Below are 21,092 nucleotides of genomic sequence, written 5' to 3' on the forward strand. Positions count from 1 at the left end.
GTGGATAGAGCTTAGACCTCTATCATACATGACAAAACTTGTCCATGGAGGGAGACCCAGAGGAATCAGATGAAGATGTGGAGGAACAGGACGGGCCCGCTGTGCTGTGGGAGAAGTGCTTCCAGCAGAGCATCTTCATCGACTTAAGTGAAGATGAGAGTTTGCATTTGAGTGATCTGGAAAGTTCTTTTGCTGTGCATTTGTCCCAGGCAGAGTCTGCTCCCTCTGAGGCCAGTATTCATTTCACTGGTAAGTCTAACACAATTCTTATTAGTCTAGTTGGTATTTTGTTTTATATGAGGAACAAAAGCTCACGAGGTATTGGGATGATTGTTTACCGACTGGGCTGCAAAGAGTTTGTGGAACTGTCATCCTCAAAAAAAGCCAAGATAGCTCAGTAAAGCAAAGACTGATAAATAAAGGGATCTGTGTGACTAAGGAGTTAGACATTCTTGTAAGTCTATTGTTGTGTATTTGCAGGTGCAGAGCTGTCAGACGTGGATGAGAACTCCTCAGAGTGCAGCAGTGAGAGGGAGGTGGACAGCAAGACCAAGAGCAGTGCGTTACGTTTAAATGGACAAAGGCCTGACACTTTGCAGAATGAGGCATCCTTGCCCCAGGGGAATGAGGATCCAGGGCAGAACACCAGTGATGAAGATCAGGATGACCTGCCGTATGATAGTGACCTAGGCAGCCCCTACTTCAACCACACAGCTCGTTCTGACAGCGACATGAACTCTGATGGAATAGAAACTAAACATGCAAATCCGGAAGGTCCTGTGCTGCTTGAATTTATACAAAGAGAGACTAATATCAGTGAACATGCTGTTTCTGTTGAGAGCAATGCTAGGGAACCTGTAGCTAGGTTGCAAGAGGAGCAAAACACTAAACAAGAGAGCTTTTTAAATGTCTCAAATCCATGTGAGGCAGCCCGACTGTTCACAGGTCCTGCTGATGACAATCACAGACCAGACCTGAACCACTTATTGCTGCGACACTTTTCCCAGGATGAGCTACTCTGCTCTGGTAGGCTGATCGAGGCTGAGACGTTGCCAGAGGTCTCCCTGCTGGAGAGCGTGGACGAAACTGTCCGTAGCTGGGCTCCAACTCACAACAGTGTAGAAATTGCTACAAATGACAGAAGCCGCACAAGGAGCTCCAGTTGTTACAATGAGATTAATCAGAGTTTTTGCCAAGAATATGACGAAAGAACACGTGAAAACAGTCAAATTGCTCCCAAAGCTTCAGAGGTGGAAGTTGGTGTTGTTAATTCTACCGATCCTGACAGTCTGACGTCCAACTCTAGAAGCTTGGACTCAAAACAGGGCAGCAGGGAAGACAACAAAGCAGATGTGGAGGAACAGTCTGGACAGGATGATCAGGTCCAGAGGATCCCACTTGTGCGCACCAGGTCCTTCAGCGAGATGAAGTACGGCCAAGGCCGAGTCCACTACCCTCAGCCTGACTTCTCCAAGGTTGCTTCTAAAGTAAAAATCCCCAAAACTCCACCCGGTCCAGCCAGGCCAGTGGCTCAGTGTGCGAGCACCATGCACAGAGTCCAGTCTTCACCAGGGATTTTAGGCGTGATCAGCCGAGTGTTAGAAGATTCAGTCCAACCGGCGGAGACACCTTATGTCTTCAAAGACCAGGACAAACCCGACGCTCCAGCACTTGTAGATCACCTGCAGGTAGGAAACATTAGATTTACTCTTCACAGCGTACCGGTGCTGTAACAATACCAATGACTTTAGTTTAGATTATCCTGACATAACTAACATTTGTCTCACTTCTTAGGCTGAATATGATAAATTGCTAACCAGATATGCTGAGGCAGAGAATCTTATTGATCAAATGAGACTTGGAACCAAGGTAAGTATCATTTTTCTTAGTCTGACCAAGTCGAAAACCACATTTTATATAATTAGATTACGAATTTGGAATCTCTTCTCTCAGCCCCAGGAGCCCTCAGAAGTGATGTTTTATTTAGAAAGTGGAGATCATCAGGTTATCTTGGGGGAGGGAAGCCATCTTGGCTCGCTGGCTCCTCATCTTCCTCTATCAGGTACTGTGTCTGACATCTGATATTATGACAGGTCAATTTCACTAACAACAAATTGCTCGGTGAAGTGCAACTGGTTTCCATAGAGACAAATGGGATCAGATTACACAATTCTAGTAAACCACCATACACACCTTTGCTAGTGGAGCAATTTAATAAAGTGGCTCCAGAAAGTTTTACATTGCATTGTTCAGTGTGCCACTCACACTGAACCATCCAAGCCACCACTCATTGTTCTTCTTGTAGGCCTACATCACATTGGTTTGTATCATTATTAGATACATTGGGGGAAAAGACAGAAACAACTCCCCGGAGCAACAATGAAGAGCTGGATGTGGCCTCCTCTAATCAGCCTGACCAAGAGAGACCCAGTGATGGTGAAATGATGACTACTGACTTGAGGGAGATCGTCAGCCAGTTCATGCAGAAGGTAAAGTTTGAAAATGAGACAATGAAAGTGATAAGATACAGTGCATCTGAAACCATGTATTTCTTCTATTCAGGTGGCAGAATTCAAACTCAGCGCAAGCAACAAGTCAGTTAGCACAGCCGAGCAGCAAATGGTGAGCAGCGTTTGCGTCATATAAGATTCATTAGTTATTGCACAACATCTTGATCCAGTGTGCATGTGTGTCTGTAAAATGTGTCCTGGATCAGATGTTGAGAAGTATGATGGAGGCGCAGGACCAGCTGGAGAGGAAATACATCAGTAAGAAAGAAGAGCACAGAGTGCTGGAGATGCAGAACTACATGGGTCTGTCCAGGAACACAGGCACCTTCGACCCAAACAGGTCAAAGTGCATGTTAACCTGCCACTGCACCTGTTTGTTTCCACTGCACAAGCATGTACCATACCTTAGTGTGTTTGTGTGTGTGTGTGTGTGTGTGTGTGTGTGCGTGTGTGTGTGTGTGTTTGTGGACACGTGTAGGCTGGTGGAGGGAGACATATTCAGGATAGGGATGCACCTGGAGGATGTGAAAGAGATCGTAGACAGGAACGTGTGTGAGCAGATGTCCCCGCCTCACCCGTCCTCTACTCCAGCAGAGGTGCCATCTGTGAAGGTCAGCCCGCACTGCCTGTTCACCGCCTCACCTCCACAATGCCTGCATGAGGTGCCCCACTCCCCCCCGCCTCACCCCTTATCCTAAACCATTCCATCATGATCACTCACTTTATCCTGTTGTATATCCTGAATCTTATTTATGCTGTATCACTGTACATATTCACAACAGAGAGGAAGATGCTACTCGGTGTTAAATGTGTCATTATGACCGCCTGACACTGATCTGAATGGGTCTCATGTTTCAGGGGCAAAGTGCCGTCTTTTCCACGGCGGGTTATGAGATGGAGAGACAGAAAGAGAAAGAAAAGCAGGAGGAAGAAGAGGTCAGCGAGGTCCGCGCTGAAGGCGGATTGAGACAAAGCAGCGAGCTCACAACCACTGAGTCTCAAAGGAGCAATGCGGGACAGAGCGACGGGCATTCACAGTATGTTTGCCACAAACGTCTTTTTATCTTACAGCGATTACCTATTAGGCTCTGGAAATGGAAACTAATTCCTTCGTCAATAACTTGTAAATAATGTACGGTTATCAGACTTTGAAGATTCAAAGTAGTTTACCAGGGTTTAATCTAAACAGACTAAAGATCTGGGCTGATGATTCTGTATAAATAATATAAAATGACAAAAATATTCTTCCATTCTGCATGTGTTCCTGTCACTGTTGCTCTAGTGATTGATGCTTTTGAGCGGTGCTTTAGTATGTGTTTGTGCTCAAATAATAGCCACGCTCTCCGCCTTCCTCAGGGGAGATAATGTTTCAGGTATAGTTGGTGTTGGTGTTAGTTTCCACCGCGCAGTGAGGTTGGGGTGTGACGGACTGTTTGTGTGTGTGTCTGACCTGTTGCAGGAGCTCACAAGGGTCTCTGGATGGACTTAACCTGACAGCTGAAGATGGGGATTACAATGAAGAGGAGAAGAGCTCTGCATTGTCAGAGGGGTTAGATCCCAGTAAGGATTTAGCCTTCCCAGGTAGAACCAGCTCACCCTCAAGACAGAGGCCGTGGACAGCCGAAAGGTCAGTGCTGTGATCTTTGCGGGCAACGCTGCTGCAACTCTTTTCATCACCTACACTGACACTAATGCCTGAAGAAATGTGTATTCAATAGCTGCGATCTGGCTGATTGCGTGAGTCTGGCTGTGGAGGTCTCCTGTTCCGCTGATGCACCCAAAGATCCAGACACCCAGGGCCTCTCTGAGCCTCCTCTGAACACATTGTCTTTATCACAGGTAAGACACAACTAGAATTTGTGGTGGTATCAAAACGGAGGTCTCCAAAATTCAGGTGGAATACTTATTGGACCCCCTGCAATTGTCTGTAATTTGAGCTTAGTTATGCAACAGGTTATCCAATATGCTGTTGAAGTTACAGTCGTGTGCAGTTGTGCGATGGAAACATTGGTACATTGTTACTGACCTTTGTTTTTTCCCGGGGAGCAGAGGATTGTGAGCCCAGAAACAGACAGTGGATTTGGGAGTTCTTACTTAAATCAACTGGTTGGCGGACCATTTCAGGCAAATCTGCACACAGACAGGTACAATGCTGCGTAACAAACACCTACAACCGATGTTGGAGCGCATTGATGACGTTTGATTCTCTCATCTTCAGCCTGCAGTCCCGCACTGATGGTCTGAGCAGCTCAGACAGTGAGGGCTCCTGCTCTAACCAGCAGACAACCATCCATTCAGCCGCCCTGACCGTCCAGTGGAGGGCCAGCACCCACCCATCTGAACAAACGCAGGCCTGTGGAGCAGCTAGTGCAGTGGAGCTGTGGGTGGAGAGCATCACCAAAGAGCCTTCAGTCATGCTTTCGGGTGAGAGAGCTCTTGATTTCCTTCCTCGGCGTCCTCAGCTATTTAAGATGAACGCAGATTAAAATCATGCTTGGCTGTCGCTCAATCAGCAGGATCGGACCCCAGCCTGCACACCCATCTCCAGCACCACCACCACCTGTCTGAACACCTCCTCAGCAACAGCATGGACATAGAGCAAAGGGAGCGCCACCTGTCCTCCTGCTCTTGTAATAGGTCAGTGTTCTATGTATGTCCACTCTATCTATCTATGTCTGTAGGTTGTAGGTTGTCTAAATGTACACATGCCACTCTTCCTCTGTTCCTACAGATATATTTAATTATATAAATCTCTTTCCTACTTACACAGTTTATGTAATACATTCATCTGCATGTGGTTTAAGGTCATTGTACTTCCAATTCTTTATGTTTTCGTTGTTTGTGTGTGGGTGTGTGTGTGTGTGTGTGTGTGTGTGTTCAGTGAGGCCCTATTGGCCTTACAGTCAGAAGTTTCCAGGCTGAAGAAGGACCTGGAGGAAGGCTTAGTCCAGCTGCCTCACTTAGAACAGAAGATGGACTACCTTACCTCCAAGTACAGACAGGAGCGCAGGCCGAAAACTAGATCCAGGACCCACCACAGATCAGCCTCAAACAGGTAGAGACTTGATCCTGGCCACCTGCATCAGAGGGTAGACAGATGAAACATTAGCCTTGTTGGGGTTTAATGGTGTGTCTTATTTTCATTTAGCACTGGACAGCAGCAGGTCTGTTGTGTTGATGATCTTTAACCATCTCTTTAAAAAATTCAGTGGCCAAGATTGGAGAGTGGAAAGTTTTAAATTTAAATTTCATAGTTTCATTTCATTTCAAGTGCTCAAACCCTTATTGTTGTCAGTTTATTGAAGCAGTCGAGCAGCAGACAGAATGGGAGCAATCCCAGCGCCAGTTTGGGAAAGATAGAGGACTGGATTTCCTCAGATCTGGACCCCAGCAAGAGCAAAGGTACACCAATATCACAATACACTCCCCGTCTCTGCATGGTACGTCTCTCTGTGAGTACAGATGCTTCAGCCATCTGTTATGACTTTGTTTATTTGGTCTCCAGGTCTAGACAGCGATGACACAGCCTGCTCTGAGATCATGCTACAGTTCTCCCATTCCCCTGTAGGGAGCAGGCGAGGCTGTGGCAGTGGGTGCACAGGACCTGAGGTGCAACACAACCTCAAACGGGCACTGAATTCCAACAGAGGTTAGACCTTAAGGGACTCTCAACATGTCTCCTCCTCCAACATCTCTCTTTTCTTCTTCTACCTCAACTTTCCTGGTAGGAGAGGGAGGAGAAATCTTTGGGATGTACCCAACGTATAGCCAGTTACATGGGTCCAACTAGACAGAATGTGTCTAATATTTCAACCTTTTAGGGTCTGAAAAAAACTGCTCAGTTAAAACTTCTGTGCTAAGGACCTCCAGTCTAAAGGAGGGTAAAGACGGCCTTCCTTACAGCAATGCCAAGCAGAGGCTACAGAGTAAGCGTCCTCAACAATTTGCTTTGGTTGTGAGTGAAGAAATTACTGCCACTACAAAATATATATGTGCCACATTATGTATCTGTGTTCAAACTGCACTGCTGTTTCTGTTTCCATGGCAGCAGCGGCCAGAGAGACTTTTTACTCCAAGGAGAGGTGGTCTCTCCTCTCCTCTCCACCCCCCCAGAAGCCGCTCCTTCAGGTCAACTATGGATCCTCCAGCAGCCTACCGGCAAGGTAACCAGACTTCGGTCAGATTTATCAACAGATGGATTTCTAGTGTAGTGGAATCATTCTTTCTCACCATTGACTCTTTGCTAAACCAGCTATAAATTAAGGGAGTTGACACTGGACACCTTGTCACATCAGTGGAAACGTTCCAGCCAGTCAGACTCTGCACTCCTGCCCAGCAACGTGTACTTCCAGAGGACTCCGTCTCCCTTCTCATTGCCCTCCAAGACTGGCAGCAGGACCAGCAGATGCAGAGGAAGCAAGGTACCCACATGCAACTGTCAGGTCAAAAGATGATTGATTTAGTTTATTGTAGTATCAGGTATCGCTTGATTCTTTGTCGAATGGAGCGTCTGTCTCTGTTCCCCAGGAGGAAGAAATGAGCAGAACTCTGGACCAAGCTATCGAGATGGCTCGCAGCATGAAGAGGACCACCGACCACATGGCCAAGCGTCTGTCTGCTGACCTCGCTAAGGCCCAACTCCACAGGAAGCCACACAATTTACAGCCACTAGGGGGCAGGAAGCACCATGATTTATGACCCCCAGAGTACAGCTCAGCCCATCCTGTGAGCGGCAGCCATCAAGTCCCTGTGAAACCTGACACCTTTGTATGTATGATAAAAGAATACATTCTGTCACATTGGATTATTTAAATTAATAATCTGAGGTGTGTTGTTGTTTTGTACTCTGCTGTATATTTATAATAGTAAGAATAGCCTGGAATCACACTATAAACACTTTGAGAACTTTGATGCCAATTCTACCTGAATATTCCAAGATTTTAGATAAAAAACTTCTGTAATTTTTTAAAGCACAATAGTTTAAAATAAGCCAGCTTCTCCTAAATAACACAGGGTATATGTGATGACAATTGTACTACTATTGCATGCAAATGGGACGATTTGGGCTATTTTCAACAATCAGAATCTCATTCTCAATTAAGAGAATAATTATAAAACCATTTTGCAAGTACAATCTGGACACACACAAACATACTTACACACACTAAATGCATCTTATCTGTCTTACAAAGAGTGGGAAGAATGACTGAGATGTAATTAAATATATCAAAATCATTGATTGTTCCATAGATTCTTCATTATTCTTATTAATATGTTTACCAACAGGTGGCACCATTGGGATGAACCACGACATTTAGTTGCACTGCTGCTGATGAGGTCATTCATGCTCATGGCAGTGAATTGCTTTTTATTTTTGGTGTACTTGAGCCTTCTGCCACGCAACCGCTGGAGACTCAACACTGCTCAAGCAACCACAGGGCAAAGGGGATAAAGTTCAATCAAATTAAATAAGGTCAGATTGTCACTCCTACATTTCAGGAAATTCCCTGTTTGTGTTTGGTTGTAATACATATCAGCTTTTGCCCCTATAGCTGTTTGCTCATTTGATGCTTCTGATGCTCGTCCCTGCTGCCTTGTGGATACTAACACCACATTCTCTTCTTACTCAGTTTCTGTTGGGTGGCTTTGTATCTGTGCTTCTCTCCTCGCAGCCTAATGGTGTTCCCCTGTGTTCGCTTGTTGTCGTTGGCTATCGAGTTTCCCTGTTGTTCTGCGGTGGTACCAGGAGTGGAGATGTGTCCCAACAACATTCCTGAACTCCCTTCTGTTCCTTATTGTTTAAGGAACAGATGAGATTCTCTGTGTTCATTCTCCTTGAGGCATCAACAGACTTTTGCACTGAATATGCACGATTTCATTTCTCTCCCACATCCATTCAAACACACATACACAGAATCCAGCACACCTGTGACCAACCACAAAGCTGCTGCTCAATATGGAATGTAAGCACTGATGGGCTTAATGTCGAGTGTCCATTGTCATTTAAAAGCTGTCCTAGTTCAAAAGATGTTGACGTAAGATTGTAGAAAAAGCTTATTACTGGCAATAATCAGAATCACAATGTTAAATTCTCAATATAAACATTGATTATCATCAGTCAACTGTTCTGTGCACCTAGGAAGCTTTTGGTAGTGTCCAAGGTAGTTATAATCCCTTTGACACTGCACAGGTATAAAGCAGAGGCCTCAATCTTCCCTCAGGGATGAAATTATAATCATTAGGTCATCTTCCTGACTCGTGCGGTTGAATTTGTAAACAACACATCTTATTCCAATCTATTGCTTTCTATCCTCAGAAAAAAAGACAACAGCGGATTACAAAGGTTTGTCACTCCTCCCTCCTGGTCATGTGCCATTTCCTGTTCTCTCTTGGTTCTTGTTCGTTTAGGTTTGCGTTGTTGTTTCTTTCACTTTAGGGTGAACCCTAACCCACATTTAACAACCTAATTAACCTAAAGACTCTCTGTTATCTCTCTCTAACCCGCCTGCTCCATTTTAGCTGCTCTGTTGCCAGCAGAATACTGATGCTCCTCAAACTGACCATGAATAAATAGGATGATTTTATGAGATGATTTGATTCCCTTACTGGGATACAAGTCGCTCGCGGGCTACTGGTCGCTCGCCAGCGACCTGTTTGCCCGGTTCTGAGTGGCTAGTGAAAGGTTCAAGGGATACATACATTGACAACACAACATCACTTGGTAAAGCTGTTTAAGCGTCATGTGTCGTTTGCGAACAGGCCGGCTCAAAAGCCGGCTCTTTTAGGTGAACGATGGGAGCTGGCTCCGGTCCGAGAGACGTGATAGGATGGTCTTCTCCGTGCCATGAACACAGGAAAGACTGAATGTTTGAACTGCCGTTCCACCAATTCACGTGAAGACAGACAATGATCATAACATCAAGCAGGGAGGGGCGGGGCATTCTGACGGTCTACTACAGGTACAGAGAGAAGCAGAGATGAGTGACAGCTGGAAAAAAGCAGCATTTGGATGCATTTTAACAAATGTGACATCATAAAGGCAGAATTCAGAATCAAGTCGAGCACAAAAAAAAACCTTCAGATACATGAGAACTGTGCATCCAACAGTTCAGTTGGAAGAAAATAGAAGCTCCACCCAGGCTCTCAATCCAGTGTATGTTCTTCCAAACAGAAAACATTCCAAAACTGTACGACAGAAAACATTCTTCACTGCAAGAACTTTCCAGAACTATTTTAATTCCTCATGAAAATAGTACCACACTCACTGTCATCTCACTAACATCAGAACAGACTGTGTACAGATGATATGGGAACTACAGGGAATTCCCTGAATTGCAGGGAATGTGAAGAGAAATTGTGACAGTGATGTGTGGACAGACATAAAATGTGAAATATGAAAGGTTTAGTATTGGTAAAATAGTAAAGTAAGTAACTAATAATATAAAGAAAATAATAACATTGTTTTGTTTTCTATGAGAAGAATATGATGGGAATTTATTAGTGTGAGCTTGACACACTGAAAATGTATTCAGAAAAAAAACAAGCTTATGTTGCTGAATTTAAGTGTTGTAAAGGTTGGAGACCACTGCTCTATTTGAAGTTAAATGTTGGATAGAGAAATGGGCCCTGCTGCAGGATCTCAATATTTCACTGCAACTGGAAGAAAATTTAACCCACAAACCAGACCCACTAGTTCTGAAAACAATACATGACATTGAAAAAAAATCAATTAGCAAAATCCAACAGTAGAATGTTCTGTACTTCAGCCCAGGATGAAACTAGGCTGATCCACTCTGTCTGAGACAAACAACCAAACCTGTAAGGTATTATTGCTAAAAAAAAACCAAGAAAAACAAACATACAACAGCTGATCTTCATTAATATGTATTTTCACACTAATTAAAAAACTTGCACAAGAAATATAGAACCATATTAATGTTTAGAAATATGCAATTCCATTTAGAAGAAATTTGCATTTTTGAAGGTGTAAATATTAAAGATAAATCTTTATGTTTCAGGGTCTTGAAATGCCACCAATGGACCATTGGCAATGTTTTTCTGTAGACAAAAGAATTTGAGTTGAGATTTGAGAAACTTGACTCTTGTATCGTGTAAATATTTGTGCTTTGAACGGTTTTGTTTTGAAAGACAAGGAACATCTGAAGTTTGTTGTTAAATATGATCCTTCTCCTTCTTTTGTGCTTCATTCACATGAAGACCCAAAACAAAGAGATACGTTTAGTTAGAGTTTCATTGTGCTAAGTGACACTCCCTGCTCATCTTTATAAAATGTATCTGATACTCGGACACCAGGGAATAGGAAGCTGTTTGTCCAACCCTCCATTGATGCACACACATGAGTCAGTGCCTTTAACTTAACTTAATTAGTGCCGATGAATGAGCAATGCACATAAAAGGGACAGCTCCCTATAGTATATAAGGTATCACAGCTTCAAAACATATTCATCTCTATATGTGGTTACGTAAGAACTCTTGTCATCTATACTAAGTCATTGTTACTGATGCTACTGTGTTATTTTAAGGAAAGTGAAGATTGACTGAGAACCTTCACAGACATCAAAAGATTAATGAAGATTAGTCGTTTTAGCATTTGCAAAATAACTGTGCTGTAAATATATATGTATAACATCTGGTAAATATATATATATATATATATACCAGATGTTAGATGTTGCATTTAATATTTTTCGTCTCCACCTGTTTTCCAATCATTGTCAATCTTCAATCCTTCTCTGTAATGTAAAAATATTTACATAATCACAACAATTTTCAACATTTAATGTAAGACTTAGCTTTTGCGTGATATATCACACTCCACATATGCCACATAGACTATTGATTTGCATGTGCTATATCTCTTTATTCACTACCAACCAACAAGTTCTGTTTTCGTGAGAAATGAGGACAGAATTGAAAGAAAAAAGAAAAGCTTTTGTGTATCATACAAAGGGTATCATTGATGTTTTAACCTGGATAAATCAAATATCATTTGGGCAAAACGACAGATAAAACCTTTCTATCACAAAGCAGCAGAGAAGTGGGTCGACACTTGTATCAAATAATCTTTTCATGGAATGGGTGTGTCGGTTTAAGTTTTAAACAAAGATGTGATCATACTGTCTTTTGTGAAAAACTAAATTCAAGACTAAAGGACATAAATCCGTGATTTGTACAGTTTGATTGCAAATATAAAATGTTTATCATTCATAATGCAACTTTCTCCTATATTACATCCTAATCCTCATGTAACACAGGTGAGCTCCCTCCTCCAAACACCCCAAAGGGAGGAGCCTCTGGGCTCTTTGGTATTCACTGAAACAATAGGGGACCTGTCGGTTCGTCTGAGGAAAAAAACAAAAAAGTCCAATTTAAGCTGGAGCTGCTTCCCCGAAGTCATTTTTGGGAAAAGCATCACACATCTCGCCTCCAGGCAGCAGCTCAGAGCAGGAAAACACTGACGGGACGGGAGCAACACATATCAAGATGCTCAAAGTTTTGCTTTTATTGATTTTAACAGAGGTAAGCAATCATTTTCTATCTATATGCTGAATCATTACAAAAGTGTACAGACTTTTATATAATATGAACACGGGCTCTTTTGAGTGTTGCTGCTTTCAACAAGTGTGTGTGGCATGCCCAACCTAACTCAATAGACAAATTCATTCAGACCTGAAAGAAATACCTGCACCGAGCAGCTCTGAAATCTGTGTTGAGTGAAGGTAATGTGCAGCCTGCTGCCCCTCGTGCTCCCAGAATATGATACAGGGGATAATTTGCCTCAGGATATATTATGAAATGCCCATAGCTTTTACCCTTGGAATGATGTCCTTGTCATGAATACACAGTTTTTCCTGTGATTTTTCATTACCTAATTTTCTCTTTTCAGCTATGTGCTGCTTCACAGGGTAAATATGCTTCCTTATGATCAGAAGATTAGAGTAAATAGGAACAAATATACATATTTCATCAGTTTTCTGCCTTTTGTACAAACAAAGCTAAAACTATTTAGACTTTATGATTTTGGCTTTCCCTTCTGCCTCCTTCAGACAGCCCTCTGTCAGTGTTCACGGTGACGTCTAAGAGTATGACAGTGCAGTGGGGCAGACACGCCGGTGCCAGCTCCTACAAGATCACCGCAACCCCTAAGAACTCTCCAGAACCGTCTGTCTTTGCCCAATTCAGCGGCAGCACAGTGATGGCCTCAGTCAACTCCCTCTCACCAAACACTGTGTACACCATGCAATTAGAGGCCATGGATAATGCTCTCCATGTCATCAGCAATGAGGCGACTGAAGGGAAGACAGGTCAGGATGAAGCAGGATGAAACTTTACATTAAACAAGGTAAATCATTTTTCATTTTGGTTTCTATCCCACTGAGGTCTCTTTTGTCTCCTGCCCTTCAGCTCCTGATGTGCCCAGCATCGAGAAGGCCTATTCCAAGCAGAGCCACAGCATCACCGTGGAGTTCACTGAGGTTTCTGGGGCAACAGGTTACATCCTCAGGGCAGAGACGCTGAACAATGATTTCTTCTTGGAGATGCCGGTGAGCGGCTCCCCCGGCACCATCCAGGAGCTCCATTCCTACACAGACTTCAGCCTGAGCGTCATGTCCGTTAACTCAGGGGGGCGGAGCCAACCCTCATACCCCATTCAGGCCAAAACAGGTATGGGGGATCACATGTCATTACCCAGCTGTGGGCACAGGCCTAAAGACTGTCAGAAATCTCCAAATCTCCAAATCTTATTGATCACAGTTTATATAAATGCAACACTACGGATCAGCACACTTCATGATGACACTCCATTTTCACTTGTCCAGGCAGATTCTAAGCACTTTCTGTAAACCCCACACAGCTGAAAAAAGCTTGCCTGTGTTTTTGTTATTTATGCTTATAACTCTCTCTCTCTCTCTCTCTCTCTCTCTCTCTCTCTCTCTCTCTCTCTCTCTCTCTCTCTCTCTCTCTCTCTCTGTCTCTCTCTCTCTCTCTATATATATATATATATATATATATATTTATAAACACATAACAGAAACACAGCAAAGCTCACAATTGTTCGAGACTTATAAGTATAAAAAACGGGGCAAAAATACAGGTGAACTTTAATATTACTGTAGTATTCCTATCAGTGTATGGACAGTGAAATGCAGCCTTTCTTAGTGTTCCTCAGGCACAGTAGCTTGTTATCTCACTCCACCGGTCATAGCAGCATGTCATTTCACCGCCCATTGTCACAGCGTCTCCACTCCATGCAGCAACTGCGGGAGGGTGGAAACTGTATCCACCCTTTCATACTTTACAGCTCTAAGAATATGAAAGGGAAACCATGAGAACTAGGTTGTCTCCCTTCCCAAAGGAAAAGTTAAGTGTAACATAATCACAGCGTAATTGATTCCATTTCACACCTCTGAAAAAAGTTTTGGCAGAGGGGAATTAAAATAATGCATCAGTCTCTCTTTATTTTATTATGCAAACTCTTTAAATCATCCACTTAACCCACCATACCGCCCCTTACCTCTAACTGACCAGCTGATTACTCTCTATGTCTCCCTGTGTGCAGTGGTGGTGGCCGCCAATATGACCACATCCTCTCCCACCAATTCAACTATCAATGCAACTTGGACCCCGGTGGAGAACGCTGTCCTCTACACCCTGGACATCATCAAGCACGGTTCCAGTTTACGTCAAAAATTAAACACCAGCGCAACCACAATAACCATTGAATCCCTTGAAGCAGGGACGACTTACAGCATCAAGATCACACCCTGGGATGCTGAGGGTCGCCCCGGAGACGACTACACTGGGTTACAGATAACACGTAAGCATGGAAATGGCAGGAATTAAAAAGATCCATCGGAAATTCCCCCCCCCAGAGAGAAAAAAGTATGAATCTAATCAGTATAGAAGAAAGACAACAAGGAATATAATAATGACCATGTCCCATCCTCCATCATCTAACTCTTTCTGTTTGTTGTCCAATCTGCAGGTCCACCAAGGCCTGACGTGCTCACGGTCCAGATAGCTCCAGGTCGCTCTCTTGGGATTATTGTGTACTGGATTTTCTCATACGGAGCAGAAGGTTACGTAGCCTGGACAACTAATAATCTAAATTGTACATCACATACTACTTATTGCTTCATCACCCCTGTGGAATGTGGCCAGAACCAAACAGTGTCTGTTCGAGCTTTTAATAGTGCTGGACCAAGTGATACCTCTGAACCAGCACAATACATTACATGTGAGTATATCGAACCTTCTCAAAAGCATGCATGCATGCGCTTCATCATGAATCCTTCATTGTATAAACATTGTTTCAATCTTAACCTCTGTCTCTCTGGCTCTGTTAGACCCATGTCCCCGAGAAAATTGGGTGGTGGAGCCCACGCCAGGCAACTGCACGCTAAAATGGGAGGAAGTGGAAATGGTGGAATACTATGTGGCTTTTATTAAGAGGGATGAAGGGACTGAGGAGTGGTGTAACACCACTGAGACCAGCTGTCAGTTCCAGTGCTTGTGCGGCAACACCTACCTCACCACAGTCTTCCCCTATAACCAGGCCGGTGCCAGCTCCCAGGCCCCCATCCGCAACTACACCACCAGTATGTCCATCACACAGATACACCAACATAGCAACAGTGATATACAACTAAAATATTCAGCACCCTATATAGTAGATTACAATACAGCCAACCATTATGCAAAGAAGACAACTTTTTTGTTGTGACGTTGCATGCAGCTATTGCTTTCCATACAATTAAGTTTGATTAGAGATGTAAATCTTGCCAAACAATAATAATTTTATATATATATAATGTTAATGTAAGATAATGTTAAACAAAAAACTGAACAAACTAAGGCCACATTTACATTTTGCATTAACATGAGCATCTAGATATGTTACCTGGATGATCAAAAATGCATATTAAAGCAAGGTGTAAAAGTGGAAAAGCTGTTATACTGATTTGGAATGAAATTATTATTATTCTCATCCATATTTGCATCTCTTCCCAGTTCCGTGTTGTCCAGAGAAGGTTTCCATAGACCTGGTTTCTACAGAGACATTGCACATCTCATGGCCGGCAGTCAGAGGGGTGGACGTGTATGAGACAACTGCGGCAGAAAATGCCGATATCATCCACTGTAACGACACAGCATCTGAGTGTGCCCTGTCAGATTTGAAGTGTAACACAGTTTATTCAGTGGTGGTCACACCTTGCAGCGACTTACGAGGGTGCAACCGCTCCTGCGCCGCACACACATCTGAAACAGGTATTTGAAGATGGATGAGAGTAGCATCTGTCATCACAAATACACACCCATATCCACACACACACAGGCAAATCGGTTAAATATGAAGGTAGACAGGTAAGACAAGACATCGCACTGCATTGATATTTCTCATTCTTCATCTGCATCTGTCTCTGGCGTGCTGTCTCCATTTCTTGTCCACAGCTCCATGCACACCAAAGATCCTGATGCTAAATCAGATCAACAACTCCACAGTCACAGTCGTCTTCACTAACCCCAACACTCCAGTCACAAATTACACCGCCAAGGCTGTTGGACGCAATGATGTACACAATTGTGAAACCCAACTCACCTCCTGTGACTTCACACAGCTGCCCTGTGGTTCAACCTATGAGGTCACAGTAGTCGCCAACAATGTTGTAAAGGAAAGTTTACCCAGCTTCAGTATGCCGCTCGAAACAGGTATCATATTGTAGTAGTGGTGATCATTGTGTTAATGCACACATTAACTCTGTTTATGATTCAATATCAAATCTAATCCAAGAATAAAAGCTCTAATGTTGACTCCTATGCTTTGTGTTTTCCTCCCTGAGCTCCCTGCTGTCCCACGTCAGTGAAGGTGTTGCAGGTCAACGAGGCTATGAGCTTAGTGTCTTGGTCGCCTGCCCACGGCGCTCGCTCCTTCATCGCCAACCTGACGTCCCCACGAGGACAAGCCAAGTGTCACACTATGGACGACAACTGCATCATGGGATGCATCACCTGTGGCACCAACTACAGTGTCAGCTTGGAAGCCATCAGCAGCACGGGACACTTGTCAACGTGCAATTATGATGGATACTCAACCAGTGAGGACAAATATATACATATATACATTTAATACACATACATATGGAGGGTGGATATTTCCCCGTGTGAGGTAGCGCAGTGACTATCAATTATTTTCGTTATTGATATAAATCATTAGTTTAATCAATGCCAATTTACAGTTTACAGAGTATAAAGAGACATCCACACATTTTCAAACAGTTTCAAACATGGAAACCCTGCAAATCCTCACATCATAAAAGCTGTTACCTATAATTTATTTTTTTACTCAATCGATTTATTATTAAAATAAATTAATTGAGTGTGTGGTCAATTGGTGGATTTAATTGTTTAAAGTGTAGTGCCTCTTACATATATCTCTAAGCCAACTTAATTCATGTCAACCATTGTCCAAACATTCAGATATCAGTCTGCACTAATGTTTGTGCTGTATATGCGACTGTATATTCACTGTATACTTATTGGAGCATCATATGAACACCTGCACCCACTCAATACCCAATCACCCTCTCACAGGTCCCTGCTGTCCAACCGGCATCAAGCTCTCTGAGATAGGGAACAGCACCGTGCGGGTGTCCTGGCACCACTTGGGTGCCTTTGACCAAATCTACAAGGTAGACATGTACTCGTCGTCAGGCAATTACACTTGTACTGCAACTGGCAAAAACTACTGCGACATGACAAGCATCGTCTGTGGGAGAAGCTACAAGTTGGTGGTGTCACCTATGCCGCCAAATAAGGTCACAGTGGAGTTCTGTCCACATAGGTTATATTCTGGTAAGTGCCGTTTAAAACTGAAAACACATTTGGAGAAGTTTGTCTATACACTACAGACACTCTGTAACATGATAATTTTTTGTCAAATCCACAGTGAAATGCACGGGGAATATTGGTGGAATGTGTAAGTGATGTCTTGTGGTTTTTAATGTATCTTTTTAATTTCTCACATCACATTCTGTACTTGTAGATAGATTCAAATGAAATGGTTGACCTCTCTCTCTCTCTCTCTCATTCTAAAGTGATTATTCGGGGAAAACGAAGCGTGGCTTAAATGCAAGTAAGTTGTTTATGATGTTCTGTCCTATGCATTGTGGTGTAAGTGTTACCAGTGTACATTAGTACAGTGGTAACAATAGGCCTGTAGTAATGTACACAGCAGAGTATTTGGGCGAGTACAGGCGAGGCGGATTTTCATCTCTTTTACCTTTGGGACTTGTGGGATAGGTATCAGTCTTGTGCAAGAAAGAATGACTGGAAACGTGACTCAGGTAAATGAAGATGTCGAGGTGCTACGTGAACGTGACACAGACACATGGCACCCTATTGTGTCTGAGAAGCTGTAAACGTGAAAGGTGATAGATGATCAACACCCTGTGACTCAGTGTGACGAAGCGATATTTAGATTTGCAGATACATATCGGCTTTCATAAAGAATGTGACACATATCCCACCGATATGAGGAACCCAAAGATTTGATGACATATCAGTAATCGGTGAGTCTACATTGTGAATCAGATCCCTCTCTCTCCCTCTCCTCTAACAGGCGAGACCCCCCACACACCACCACCCCCTCCACCCCCAACATGGACAGAGGACTGTGTCAACACCACCGGCACCAAATACGAAGATACCATATATCCAGATGAAATATCACTCTTGTTTAGGATACCTATGTTTTGTTTTGTCACTGCTGTTTGCGACAGAAACCATATATACACAGTAAGATATGACAAATATGACTGCTAAAAAAATACATATGAAAAAGTAAAACACTAAATAATAATGACTCTGTATCTGATATATCCTGAGTAGTTACATTGTATATTGCGTCTTCTGTGTAGAAGTTACTGTGCAGTTATTTGTATTTAATCAATACAGTAACGTTTATGGAATGAGATTGGATTTAAAATAACCTCGCCATGTAAAGATATCCAGTGAAAGAAAACCAATATCCTACTCAAAAGCATTCTGGCAAAAATCAATCAAAGACAGGGGAATTTTAGTAACTCCAAGTAGAAAACCTCCGTAGGGCTCCAGCAGGAAACGTCTGGAGGAGATGGGTGAACAACAAGAGGGTCACGGTGAAAGTGGGGCAACAGGTATCCATGGTGATAGCCTGGGGTCACTCACAGCGAGTCCTATACGGATGATACATCTGATCAGATTGCTGGGGATAGATTCAGTGTTACCTCCGCAGTGATCGGAGTCACTGGATTTGCTTCTCCTAGCTGACAGATGACAACAATAAACCCTTTTCTGCATTACATTGTGTGTGCTGTCAGTCATGTTAAGCATGTGTGTGTGTGTGTGTGTGTGTGTGTCTTTGTTGTGCCGATATGCAAGATACATTTAATCCTCCAAAATAGCTCAAACGCAGGACAAAAAAGGTCTCACTCATACAGTTGACCTATTATGGAATAAATGCTAGTGTGACTGACTTTCACTGACGTTAAATGTGATATGACTGAACCCATTTAAAGAGCCAGGATCACAAACCATGTCTTAATGTGGCTTTACAGGCCTTTAACAGCAGGTTTGTTCTGACAAGCCCAGAAAAAACCTGAGGGAGCAAGAAGGAAGAAGTTCCATGATGCAATAAGACGAGTGCCTGATAGCTGAAGTTTAGAATGAAAAGAACAGAAAGTAGAACCTGGACTTTATATTTAACTTTGAAAGATCAAACTGACTGTTGTTCAAAATCTTACTCTTGAACTTGTTTACACACCATAATAGACCTTAATAAATACAAAGTGGGGAATTGTGACCTCTGACCTTTCCTCGACTTTAACAGATTTATTTATTCACTCATTTGGAGGCCAGATGAGTCCTTGGTATATATCGTGTTTGTATTCTTCATTTTCAGAGGGGAAAAATAAGATAGTGCAAAAAAAACATTTGTATTCTATTTGTCGTTTTCACCTTTCACAAGAGTCTACAAGAGGATGTTCCACCATTAAACAAGCATGGGGGTCCTTCTCAATCATGAACCCGCATGAGTACGCTAAACATGTGTCTCACATGTGTGTACACTAGTCCAGAGTGATTTGCACACTGTGGCTCTGTGAGACGTTAAAGAAAAACTCCAGCAGCCAGTAAGGAGTCAGATAGGAGGCTGAGGTGTGGATCTATTGTCCCTCGCTGTCTTTGTCTCTGCATTTCAACAACATTGACTTATGCAACTACCTAAACACATACTAGGCATGTATTCATATGCCTTACACATTATGAACAGGAAAAGCCTGTAGCCATTCATTTTTTGTAAGGAATGAAATGAAGAGTCTATTGTGGCATTGCTTCAGAATGTTCTGGGTCATGGAACGTGTCTGATTTCCTCCTTTTAGCGTTCAACAACTATATACAGTGTGATGTGTTTCAAGTTCATTATACTACATATAAGTATGCATTATTATGATTGCAGTGATTTTTGTATGTATGATTACACAATCTGCTTAATCCAGGTAAGAGGTCTGCCAGAAAGTTTTATGTTGCAGCTTCTTAATTGAAGCGTCATATTTGCTTTTACACACACACTGCACCTCCAGCTCTGAGACAGACGACAATAAGAGCTTAATCTGACATCAACGTCTGACATAAAAGGATTACAGACAAATATCTAATAACTAAAGAGATATCCAAAGGGTTACGTCATATAGAATCTCAATTAACCATTTCTATGTCTGAATATGCAAATCAAAAAGCCAAGAGCTTGATTGGTTTTCTTCAATAGAAAAAAAAAATGCCTTAACTGTTTGACTTACTTATTTCAGATTTGTTACCACACAATAATTTTGTTATATTACTTAAACGTGATAATGGATAACACGTTTTAATCCACACAAGCAAAAACAAGAGCACATGAGCCAAACAGCAAGTTGCATAGAAACACTTAATGGATGTGGTAAGGGGACTTTGGAGAAGTGATTTAGTCCCTATGGAGAAACAATAGATCTCATATTGCCTTACAGCTGCCACATCCAGTTTCTTTACAAGGAAGTCCGAATGATTGAAGAATCAATTACACTTACAAGAAATATTGTGTGTTATAACCTTTATTAGAGCAAAATCTACAAGAAAACTGTTCCAGATTCCATTGTTATGAATTATATTACTGACAAATTCTGGAAATATACACTGAGGGCAGCTTGAGGGTGAGGGTGAGGTCCCCCCCCCTACACCTGCTCATTCTTTGCGTACTTCTCATGATGACAGTGAGCCCACAGGCGTCGAGAGTCCACCTGTCCTCATTTAGGATGTCCTGATTGGTTCCCATGGCGTTGATCTACAGTGCTCAGCCTGTAACGTCTCCAGATGAGCCGCTGTGTCCAGAGCCCACTTATGGATATAACTTACTGAAGCACTTAACATGGATACGTCGTGGACATTTTGTTTGTCTGTAATCCTACTGTCTGTCACACAGGTGATCAAATCTCATTGGATTATGTGAACAATTCTTTGCAACTTACTGAGTTTTACATTTCATCTTCC

General features: G+C 42.7%; 2 protein-coding genes across 2 annotated transcripts; both read left to right on the forward strand.

The window, feature by feature from the left end:
* Positions 1–7,700, forward strand: aknad1 (AKNA domain containing 1). Its single transcript, XM_076145051.1, has 21 exons — positions 1–249; positions 481–1,688; positions 1,795–1,869; positions 1,954–2,062; positions 2,338–2,489; positions 2,563–2,622; positions 2,717–2,850; positions 2,989–3,172; positions 3,369–3,547; positions 3,970–4,141; positions 4,212–4,349; positions 4,560–4,654; positions 4,729–4,934; positions 5,027–5,147; positions 5,392–5,565; positions 5,806–5,912; positions 6,016–6,159; positions 6,332–6,436; positions 6,559–6,673; positions 6,763–6,931; positions 7,038–7,700. Exons 1-21 carry the CDS (start codon positions 45–47, stop codon positions 7,206–7,208), a joined length of 4,023 nt encoding a protein of 1,340 aa, XP_076001166.1. The 5' UTR covers positions 1–44; the 3' UTR covers positions 7,209–7,700.
* A 3,283-nt stretch (positions 7,701–10,983) lies between these two features.
* On the forward strand, positions 10,984–17,658 carry fndc7a (fibronectin type III domain containing 7a). Its single transcript, XM_076144774.1, has 12 exons — positions 10,984–10,993; positions 12,578–12,835; positions 12,936–13,196; positions 14,092–14,349; positions 14,518–14,769; positions 14,879–15,130; positions 15,543–15,800; positions 15,984–16,241; positions 16,373–16,627; positions 17,124–17,384; positions 17,479–17,508; positions 17,627–17,658. The coding sequence occupies exons 1-12, from the start codon at positions 10,984–10,986 to the stop codon at positions 17,656–17,658; spliced, it is 2,385 nt and encodes a 794-aa protein (XP_076000889.1).
* The last annotated feature ends 3,434 nt before the right edge of the window (positions 17,659–21,092 follow it).

Source organism: Genypterus blacodes, unplaced genomic scaffold (assembly GCF_046128005.1).
Source record: "Genypterus blacodes isolate CSIRO-AG114 ecotype Tasmania unplaced genomic scaffold, CSIRO-AGI_Gbla_v1 ptg000029l_1, whole genome shotgun sequence".
NCBI classification, from domain to species: Eukaryota; Metazoa; Chordata; class Actinopteri; order Ophidiiformes; family Ophidiidae; genus Genypterus; species Genypterus blacodes.

Bases quoted from the DNA above. Each gene is read 5' to 3' on its own strand.
- fndc7a (XM_076144774.1), top strand. The intron at 14,770-14,878 runs GTGAGTATATCG...TGGCTCTGTTAG, and splicing joins ACCAGCACAATACATTACAT to ACCCATGTCCCCGAGAAAAT. The intron at 16,242-16,372 runs GTATCATATTGT...TTCCTCCCTGAG, and splicing joins CAGTATGCCGCTCGAAACAG to CTCCCTGCTGTCCCACGTCA.
- aknad1 (XM_076145051.1), top strand. From the start codon at position 45: ATGGAGGGAGACCCAGAGGAATCAGATGAAGATGTGGAGGAACAGGAC. The intron at 2,623-2,716 runs GTGAGCAGCGTT...GTCCTGGATCAG, and splicing joins GCACAGCCGAGCAGCAAATG to ATGTTGAGAAGTATGATGGA. The intron at 4,935-5,026 runs GTGAGAGAGCTC...CTCAATCAGCAG, and splicing joins GCCTTCAGTCATGCTTTCGG to GATCGGACCCCAGCCTGCAC.